The sequence below is a fragment of the Bombus vancouverensis genome, chromosome 3 (genome assembly GCF_051014615.1).
Source record: "Bombus vancouverensis nearcticus chromosome 3, iyBomVanc1_principal, whole genome shotgun sequence".
Lineage (NCBI taxonomy): Eukaryota > Metazoa > Arthropoda > Insecta > Hymenoptera > Apidae > Bombus > Bombus vancouverensis.
This window is the reverse complement of record NC_134913.1, coordinates 7233358-7244144: the sequence shown is the minus strand read 5'-3', so window position 1 is coordinate 7244144 and position 10787 is coordinate 7233358. Positions and strand designations below refer to the sequence as shown.

The 10787-nt window shown below is 27.9% G+C and overlaps 3 protein-coding genes across 13 annotated transcripts in view; 1 reads left to right on the top strand and 2 right to left on the bottom strand.

Annotated features, from left to right (window-relative positions):
• Positions 1-223: 223 nt before the first annotated feature.
• Positions 224-1718, bottom strand: LOC117165895 (small ubiquitin-related modifier). Its single transcript, XM_033349373.2, has 5 exons — positions 1561-1718; positions 1374-1442; positions 1210-1287; positions 770-841; positions 224-544 (listed from the first exon to the last, which is right to left on the bottom strand). Exons 1-5 carry the CDS (start codon positions 1573-1575, stop codon positions 482-484), a joined length of 297 nt encoding a protein of 98 aa, XP_033205264.1. The 5' UTR covers positions 1576-1718; the 3' UTR covers positions 224-481.
• Positions 1719-2365: 647 nt separating this feature from the next.
• On the top strand, positions 2366-10652 carry LOC117165907 (protein RER1). 9 transcript variants are annotated; one of them, XR_013061895.1, is made up of 8 exons: positions 2437-2592; positions 3540-3619; positions 3772-3876; positions 3948-4044; positions 4217-4434; positions 4518-4591; positions 7433-7547; positions 10239-10652. XR_013061895.1 is itself a non-coding variant. In XM_076627938.1 (7 exons), the coding sequence occupies exons 2-7, from the start codon at positions 3545-3547 to the stop codon at positions 6308-6310; spliced, it is 642 nt and encodes a 213-aa protein (XP_076484053.1). In that variant the 5' UTR covers positions 2366-2485; positions 3540-3544; the 3' UTR covers positions 6311-6557. The 9 variants fall into 9 exon arrangements, 7 of the variants coding, with proteins under 7 accessions (XP_076484053.1, XP_033205302.1, XP_076484055.1 ...); XR_013061894.1 differs by having other exon boundaries at positions 7433-7717; XM_076627938.1 differs by lacking the exons at positions 7433-7547; positions 10239-10652 and adding an exon at positions 6238-6557 and having other exon boundaries at positions 2366-2485.
• The window catches only part of Dh44-R1 (Diuretic hormone 44 receptor 1), a 76346-nt gene continuing 74030 nt past the window's right edge, over positions 8472-10787 (bottom strand). For 2 of the 3 annotated variants that reach the window (XM_076627936.1, XM_033349408.2), the window contains 2 exons: positions 9224-9378; positions 8472-8995 (listed from right to left, as the gene is read on the bottom strand). In XM_076627936.1, the coding sequence (XP_076484051.1) occupies positions 8851-8995; positions 9224-9378 (300 nt within the window). In that variant the 3' untranslated portion in view covers positions 8472-8850. The remainder of the gene's footprint in view (positions 8996-9223; positions 9379-10787) is intronic. The other variant, XM_033349407.2, reaches the window with a different exon arrangement.

Here is a 10787-nt window from a genome sequence, read left to right as displayed (position 1 = left end):
ATAGAAAAGGCAAAGGGAAAATATTACAATTATCTCTTTTATTATAGACGTACCTTAAACGCAACAATTTTGTTTAAATCATATTCATATTATGTAATATTTACCGTACTTCAATAATGAAATTAAAACTTTCGGAAACTCCCGCGATCTAAATCTATAAATTTGGAAATCCATAGAATGCAAATATATTGCCAAATGTTATTAATAGACAAAACTCACTGTATTTAAGGCATGATTCTTTTTCAGTTGTTTCTTTTTTTTTTGTTTTTGCTGGATGAACATATACATTGTATGAAACTGACTGTTGATGGTCCTTAAACTTGCCACGTTACAGGAATGTAGAACTGCACATCAAAATGTTACGTAAAAAACCAAATTACATGTTTCTTTAACATACATATATATATATACTGATAAACTTGTCCATTTCTTTACGATAGTCACTTTCACTTTAAAAGATATTGAAACTGAATAAATTTCTTCAGTAGCGACCACCTGTTTGCTCTTGGTATACTTCAATAACATCATCATTCTCCATTTCCAACTAAAAAACAATATTAGTATCATATTATCATTGTACAAAATGGAATTATATTAGCTATAAATGTAATAATAAAATTAATCTAAAAAAAAGATAAATTGTGATAAAATTTTATTCAATTTTAAATCATTTATTTTAAAGGCGTAATGGTAATGTAAGGTAAAGGTGTAATGAATTCCTACTTCTACAATAGTTAATTAAAAATTTTAAGCTTATATAGAAATTTACCTGCTTTGGTGTTTCGTCGTCATTAATTCTTTTACCATCAAATAAAAACCTGAGTGATGTCATAGGAACACCCTAAATAAAACATAAATATGTTTTAAAATACACAAAGATAATATTACTTTAGGTACTTTCGCAATAAGAGATAAAATTATCACTTTTTTTCTATTTTTGGAAGATTAAAAATACTTCCGTAAATTACATTTATAAATATAGGATATATATAGAAATTCATTCAAAACTAAAAAGTCTTCTAGTCGTAATGATGATATAAAGTTTTCATGAACTTTTTAACTTATACTTTTACTGTACACGATTTCAGTTAGTTATCACATGTCGTGTAAAAAATAAAATAAGAAAATTTTTGCGCTATCTTTTTTAATAAATTATTTTTTGAAATGCATGACATTTAGAAACACGCTTATTTTAAAAAGTGGACTAACCACACGATCGCTGTACGATTTCTTTAATTTACCCATTTGAGTGGTCATCTTTACCCTAAAGTGAATTTCATTGCTGTCCTAAAAAAAAAGAAATTATGAAACCTGTCATTAAACGTTATGGAACTAAGACGTGAATATAAAAGAATAAGACGGCAACTTCTTACATTTCCAACAACTTTAAGCTTGATGTATTCGGAATTCGCGTCGCCTGGGCCGGCTTCAGGTTTTTGCTCCTAATACGCAAGGTTAGACCGATTAGATTCAAAATATGATTGAACATTCAAATGTTATGTTACATCTATACCACGAAATGTAGGTCAATAAATTGCTCTTTAAAATCGGGAAGCTTACCTGATTATCAGACATGGTATTTAATTAAATATAATAGTTCTTGACCACGCGCCAGAACAGTAACCAAACACAAGCACGCAATATGGCGCCGCACTTTTGTCAGTTTCACAGTCTTCTATTCTAAAAATGAAAATTTTAACGTTGTTAGTTATTTTCGTTCCAAAAGACATCAGCTTCTGACAGTTCCGCTTAAACATCATCTTTCAAAAGTTAATCATTGTTTATATATATCTATATATACTTATATATGTATATATGTATATGAACGCTAGATAAACATTCATCTTTATCAGAATAACAAAATATTATTGTGATAAGACATTCATCAGATAAAATATGACTCTCCTTTCCTCTTCTTATGCTTAACAAGTATATATGTATATATATGTATAAATATATATATATATATATATATATACTATGGATTACTTCTATGTGAATCAGTTAATTATATTTGTCTTGTTATGCTTTATGAACACATTAAAAATTTGTACGTAAACTTATATTTGCATCGAAAAAATAGTATTTTTCTAAAATTATGTATTATATTCAATAATGTATATCTACAATTATAAAGAATATAAAAATGTCTAAAATTAGAAAAAAGTCATGCCAAACGATTTCGATTTCTTAAATATCTAGTTTTTAACGCTTTTATTATTATATGTATGTCATTAAGATTATATATTTGCACTTGTTAAAGTTCTTATTGGTTATATAATTATTTTGATAATAAAATAATCAGATAAATATTTAGAAGTAATTAAGCGAATTACTTAATGAAAAAATCACCTCGGTACATGTTACCAATCACAAATTAATGTAAATCATATAATTCGTTACATAAGAATCAGATTTAATGGTCATATACACTTGGGATACAATACTACCAGGAGATAAGTTGAAACACCTTGCAAATTTTATAGTACGTCTAATCATAGTATGCCATTAATGTTTTGACGTGTTATTTTTTTAACCGAATAAACAGCGAATTAGTCGCGAAAATTGGCTGAAAACATATAAATACTTTAGGTAAATGTTATTCATTTCCGATTTACCTGCGATTTATAATTGAACTCAAGATAATTGTAAAATGAGGAGGTTATGTGCATATCGTTTAGTTTATTTCGTACTTTTCGGAATTTGTGAAAATAGTATTAATTTCTTAAACATGAATGTTTGCACTTTCTTCCCAAAATATATTGAGATAGTTAATGAATAGAGGTCTGAAATTTCATGCAAATTTTAAGTTATCGTTTGATATAAGGTTCGATCAAACTATTACTGAGGAAGTCTTAAATTCTAGCAACCTTGAATTCGTTTTTATAATTGATGTTAATAATTTGGTATATTAGCAATATTCTTAAACTATCAAATTGCATTTGTACATGCGAATTATTATTTATTCGAATGTTCAACAAGTATTTTTCACTTTGATTGGATTTCTTATCTAATTGGATCTGTAACATTTGCCGGAGTTCATTTCAAGACATATTGTATATTTTTTGTTTAGATTTATTTGCAAAAATATATTTAGTAATATAAAAAAGTAATGTATTCATAATGACGATGAAATATTTAATTAGATTTATTAATACAAGCGGAACTTATTATATATATATATATAATAAGTTCCGCTATATATATATATATTAATGTCTTTTTCTAATAACTTTTCTATTTACTTTTGTTCTTTACTTTTAAGTTTATGATTTCAGTAAAGTATTTAATATTTAATTCTTTATAGTTATATTTGGTTCTTATCTGTTTTTCCAATTTCATTATTTATTTACATATTTAAGGGGTTAAGAATATCTTTGTATAATGTAATATTTTATTTGTGAAACTATAGTATTTATGTAATAAATAGGAAATGTTGCTATAAGTATGTAGTTTAGTTGAAGATGTTTTAATAGGAATATTGCAATATACATATGAATTTATAATCATGATTAAAATAAAAATTTTATTGTAAAAAGGTAAAATGATGCAAGATGAGCATCTGGGTGGTCCTCCAAGACGAAATGTTTTTATTCAAGCAATAGGAAGAATATCACAGGTACTTAGTTATACTTCTTGAAGCTTTATTTTTTGAAATATTTTGTTTTATTGTTAATTGTAGTTCCTAATTGTGCTAATGTGTTAAATATGTATTTCAAATATAATATATATGTATATATGTATTGTTAAATACATGTATTTTTATTACAGTTATATCAAAGATATTTGGACCTTTGGACTCCTCACGTAGTGTCAAGATGGACAGTGGCTTTTTTTCTAGTATTTGTTTTTTCTTTACGTATACTTTTATCAGAGGTAAGTTAAAGCTTAAAATATATTCTCTTCTCTTCTCTTTATAAATTTAAATATATTCTCATACTTTTTAGGGATGGTACATTGTTACATATGCACTAGCAATTTATCACCTAAATTTATTCATAGCATTCCTTACTCCTAAAATTGATCCTGGAATGGATTTTGATGGTAAGCGCATATAAATTTATGAAAATTATTAGTTATTAATATGAAATGAAATTAAATAGAAATTATGATGGTAGAATTTTATTTAGTGAATTATACTTTCATGTAACTTTAGTACTTAAACAAATTTCACTTCCATTTCTACAACACACTTTTAACAGAATTTTCTTGATAGATGGTGAAGGACCAGAATTACCTACAAGATCTAACGAAGAGTTTAGACCATTTATTAGAAGGTTACCTGAATTTAAATTCTGGTATTCTGTGATGAAATCTACAATTATTGCTATGATATGTACTATGTTTGATTGTTTCAATGTACCAGTATTTTGGCCCATACTTGTCATGTACTTCATAACACTATTTTGCATTACTATGAAACGTCAAATAAAGGTAATATAATATTAAATATATTGATGAAGTTGAGTAAAAAATATTTAAAAATATAAAATAATGAATTTGAAATTGATTTGCAGCATATGATCAAATACAGATATTTGCCGTTCACTTATGGAAAACCAAGTTACCAGAATCACGAGGATACTTCGAGGTTAATACCTTCAAAGTGAATTGGTGTGAAGTATGTTTGTTGATGGAGGTGCATAAGTGTGTAGATTTCTATTTTCCCAGTACCATGTGAAAAAAAATTTTTGGATTTGAAAGCAGTCAGATTCTTTTATCAATGACATTACATATAAATAAAATCATTGCCTTCTACAAGAAAAGGTTTAATCCATAAAAGGTGTAACACTAAAAGTATAATGTTATATGGTATATAAACTGAATTGTCGTAATATATTTGTATCATAAAACTTGTACAAAGTATTGTTAGGTCTTACATAAAGTGGTCACAATAACAATGTGAACATTACATCAGTTGTTAATGTAATATTAAATTAACATTGGATGTGAAGGAAAACAAAGATAATTCATATATATATTAGGTTTGTAATCTAAACAATAGTACCGTTTTTTTTTTTAGTACATTGTGCTTTTTCGTTATGACATTCCATATAGAAGATTACATTTCTTCTCTTAATTTTTAATATTTTTAAATTTTATTCAAAATTTATCCTGTTGATTCTGTTGTGTAAGATTCAGTTGTGTTTTTGTTGTTAAAAATTGTAATTGCAAACTAGTCTCCTTTTCAGTAACAATAACAATACGCATTTTAACTATCTAGCTTGATAAATTTGTTCTCCACTGAAAAGAAAGTCAAAATCCTTTCGACTGCTTATGGTATATATTTGTAGTTCGTGATAGACGGCATCTAATCATTTTTATCGAATGAATTTATTATCGTAAACAATTTAGTCCAATTTACCGTAACATAAGACATGTTGTCTTAATAGAACTGCGTTCTTACATCGATAGGCATATATTAAATGGTAGTTTAAAACGACAACACATTGAATAACATATACCATTCATGACTCTTCTCTAATTTGTCTCTATACAAATTTGTATATATGAAGTTATTTAATAAACATACACGGATCGCCTGATTCATAGTAAAATAAATGTTAAGTGATAGCGTTATTTAGGGGGTGATTTCTTAAGGTCCAAAGATCATGTATCTGTTACGTTATTTTATCTGATGTTTTACATTGTACCATTTTTACAAATGAAACGAAATTATAGTACATTTATTTACTAAAAATTATCGAATATTTTACAAATTTTATACAAGTTTTAAATTATATTATATTATACACATATATTTCTCAGAAAATTTTTAAATTATATATCGCTTCATGGTTATTAAATGTGTTTGATATTATTCAATATATTTTCATTTTCCTATCATTTTTAGCCTGTTTAATATTAATAGTTTTGGACTGATTAACTTATGTTAAACTTTAATCTGTACAAAATATAAGTTCATTTGATTATATTTCAACGCAAAAATAAAGTTTTACGACATATCAGGTACCATTTCTTCGGTCTTTCACCTCATAGCTACTTAAAAATAATTATCTTCTTGGATCTTTGGACAAAATTTGAACCCCGAGTAACGTATTCTCCTGTTACTATTGGGCATAATATTACTTTATTTTTCTTTTATGCACACATACACACACACATATATATGTGTATATATATATATATATATATATTTTGCTCCAAAGATAATCGAAACGAATTGTTTCTAATACAGTGTCGATCATTGTAATGTTCTTGAAACTTTTTTTATAGATACAAGCACACGCATCACGTACGATATTTTTTAACATGTTTTATAAATCTTGATACATGTAAAATACGATAGTCGGTCATTTGATATCACTAAATAACGTGAAATGGAAAAGTTTGCGATATGTACACGGACTTGGGAATATAGTGATGCCCGACGTTTTACGGAAGTGATTGTTAATAAGTATTTACAATATATTTTCGATACTCAATAAAGCTTTCATGCTTGCAATGGAGTCAAAATAAATAATGTTTTCATTAACAGTTTGTTATAATAATAAATACTTTTTCTCTCTTATTAAAATATTGATACAAATACTTTACTTACTTACAAATACTTTTTTTATTTATATTTCAAAACAAAAATGATATTTAACAAGGACGATCATAAATTTGTAATAGTAACACGATGAAGCTAAAAGATATATTTTCCTTAAACGTATTATTTATTATTGTTTTAATTGATTTTTTTATAATTTTTAAATGTCAATTATGGACAAACGTAAATACCTAACGGTGTAGTAGGCAAGTTTTTGTGTTGAAATAGTTTTTTGTGCGGATATGTATAATATGTTTTCGCATGCAAGGTAACTTAACGAAGTTCATTTACGATTAAAAAATTCTGCCCTTTTTCTTTTCCAAATAATTAAATTCGCACCAGAGATATCAACACATACAGCGATGCTAATGCACGTTTCTGACAATAGAGCTATTTTTAACGATTCTTTTATCCTTTTTTTTAATCGCAATCGAAACTGGGTAGAATAGCAGAAAATTTTAATAATAGTACAAAGCAGTTTTCCACTTTTTAACTATAAGTACACATATACGTATATAATAAATATAAAAATATAATAAAACACTTTTAATATATTTATTAATTTATAACATCTATATATTATTATATATTTAGTACATTTATTATTAAACAATAAAATACATTTAAGAAGAAAGTAAAACATATATATGTATATTAACGGTATTTCATTTCTAGAACTATCACCCAGTTTGAATTGCTAATTTCTCTTCCGGAATTTCTTTGTCCTTTTACGCTGCAAACTTTGATTTCAAATTCTCAATTCAGAAAATCGAAATTTTTACGTTTGACGATAATAGAACGACGAAAAAAATCGATAATATACCATAGAAAAAAGGGAGAATAAAAAAAAGAATTCTCACGGATTTTTCTTTTTTACAGGAGTCCACTTGTGGAAGTTTGATGATGGGTGTCGTAGAATTTAAACAGGGAAATTGATTTCCCTCTGATTTGAACGCGTTCGTGTTTCTCTTGAGCTGAACAGACGTGAAACGAAGTAATGAGATTAAAAAAATAATACTAAAAAAAAAAAAAGGAAAAGGAGAATAAAAAAGAACAGAAGGGAAAATGGAGTGAAGCGAATGTGGAGGAGGCGAAAGTGGCGAGGCACGAATGGAACGTGTGAATGGGCAAGAATGTGAGGCTACCCTTTTCCCAACGAAAATGGTAATTCAAAATAAAAGCATCGATGCATTGTTGTATATCCTCAGATCTTTTTTAATTTCTTCAACCATTCCTTACGACGAATCAATACGATATATTGTTCCCTTGAAAATGACGCTGTTGTGGAGCACTAAAGATCTGAGAAATATTCTTGTGGATTTGTTCGTTTTTCTGTGTTTTAAAGCAAATTTTACGATTGACGGGAGAGAGAAATCTAATATTTTTATTTTAGAGATATATCCGGCGTTGTTTTTGTTTGTTTGTGCTTTAACAAAACTAGCAGGAGTTTAAGAGTCCTCAGGAGACTTGTTATTTCACAAGAGAAAGATTTTATATTTTATACATTAAATAGTTTGACGCATATATCAAGTACATCTTAGGAAAATATCAATTGTAAAGTTAATTTAATTACCGGTAATTTTATGAATATCTTGGAAATGAGATGGTTGATTGCGAAATTGAAAATGAAACTAAAAACAAAACTAAAAAGATCGAATGTCGTCACTTTTTCCAAAGCATCGTTTTATTTCATTTGTTTCCGCGTATATTACGTGTATATTTTGGCAATGAAAGAAAGAAATCGTATCAAAAAAAGGAAATTTAATCATCCATTCACAATCAATTTCTATCATATTACAATGCAATTAATTTATACAAATACTATATTGAAAAAATGCTAATTCCAGAATAATAAAAATTAGTTTTATTTTGAAAATGAAAAAAGGTGAAAACATATTAAAAAGTATAAATCATAATATATAAATATGTTTAACTTTTTAATTTCCATTATTTTACGAACAATTCTGTGACAAAGTATGACTACTTCCCTTTCGTTTCTAACATTTGTAAAATTCATAACAATCAATTTACTTTCTTATACATATTCTTGCTCAAAATATTTCACACTGGCAAACGTAAACCTCCTTCAAATAATAAATAACAATTCTCCATCTTCCCAAATAATTATTTCTTCCTTTGACGATCAGATGAAAAGAAAATGACACTTACAAGCAAAGAAAGAAGATTGGTATCTCTTAGACCTTGATTTGCTTAAGAATATTTTTTCAAAAGAAGAATGTTTAACAGATTCTTCGATAATGGTTCTAATCGGTCCATTGGCGAGATCAGAATCGTTCCTATTCGTTCAGATCCTCCGAGATAGCCTTTTTCGATTTATCTAGGAATGTGGTCGTCGAGTTTAATCCTATTACGGTTGTTGTGGTCGTCTCGCTTACGGATGAATCCCTTTTTCTGTATGGGTTTGATGGTGGGCAGTACAATCTGTAAATTTTCACCATTAACGACTTCGAAAAGCGATTAACCATTCTAAATCGTCCCCATTTAAGCGTTTTAATTTTCTACAGTTCTTCTAAATTAATCATTAGATGTGCAACAATCACGTGAACGCAGTTTGCATAGGAAGTTTCGCTGATTTCTTCGAACGAAATATTGAGTGACGAAAGAACACAAAAGAAAATTAAATAATTAAGCAATAAGGGAATAGAATACCTTATACTCTCTGTTCTCGAACGGGGAGACCAATTGTTATAATACCTTCTTTCTGTGTCCAGATCGCGAGCTGTTGCCCATCGTTCGATATGGTGTTTCACTGTGTTTTGAACCTCGGTGTTTAGAAAACAGTAAAATAACGCGACGAACAGGCCCTGAAAATATCAAGTACTCGTTAAAGTATACTATGTGCATTAAGATGATTTTTAATCTTTGACGTCGAAGCTTTTCTTTATCTTATCGTGTAATTTGCCAGAGAACTGTTTCTCCATCCTTTTAAGAATTTAATTTATCTTTTCCTAGTCTATTCTTTGAAATTCGTAATACATCCAAACTTTCTTTATTCCTTCTCTCCCACTCTCCCACTCTCCCACTCTTCCTCTCTCTTTCCAAGATAAGGAAACTAAGGATGCATAGTTCCTTTCGAAGTATTTTATCCATTTAAGCTTTGAACTTTGACGTTGAAAAGTCGATAAAGTAACTTTATTAAAAAAGAAACTTTGCAGAAGATACTAATGCGTGCGATTACTTTATCGGTAGCTTGAGCATGCGTTTATCAAATTACGGGTTCCTACGTATTCTGTTTTATATGAAAGTTCTGTGAATGCCAGATTCTTTTAAATATGCTTGGATCGACGTGGCTTTGAAGCTTGCCATCTCAAGATAAAATAAAATAACCAAAGTAACAAGATTTATGGAAGAATATAAACTTTGTAACTTTACCGCGTATTTTGTAAGGGACTCGTATAGTTTTTTATGGATCAAACCTACGGAGAATAGAAAATTCTTTTGGATAAATACTTTCCAAATATTTGTTAATACGGTGTGTAGGAAAACGTTTTGAATAAATATTGTCTTAATGTTTTGATGCGAAAATTTCATTTTCGTTTGAAAACTTCCTTTCCCAAATTTTTATTCAGGAAATTTCTAACTATCTGTGGAGTGTTCTGTTTCTTGTATTAGTCTACGTTACTTTATAACAACACTTTACGACATATGTTTCTTATCGTTGCAGACAGAAGTCCTGGCACTAGAAAAGTGAGAATAAAATCATCTCCAGGAGGAAGAGATAATAAGAAGTGAGAGATTAAAATTTCTCGTGTCTGAAGTTGTGAATACCGACGAACCAACAAATTGATTTTTCTAATTCGAACAATTTCGCTTTCAAAAACTCAATAGCGTTTCCTCGATTATAAATTTTGTCAAAGAGGAAGAAAATTGCCGCTTCTTGATCGAATATATGGATTAATTAATAGAGGGTTACTCGAGGTTTGGTAATGTATAAACGAGTGCAAAATCTGTGACATAATTTTTAAATAATATTACATTCGAATACGTATAAATATATACGTATAAATTAACATAGATTTTAATCTTTTCATTGCGTAATAAATTTTAAGAATAAATTGTATCGTGTTATAATATTCTACGATGGGTTTGACAAAGGATAAAACTGTCTTGGAATTTTTTATTTATAATTCTATAATTAAGTTATGTTCTATCGAAAATACGCAAGTGTTTGCATACATTTACACGTTAGTGTACAAAGAAACGTTCAAATAGA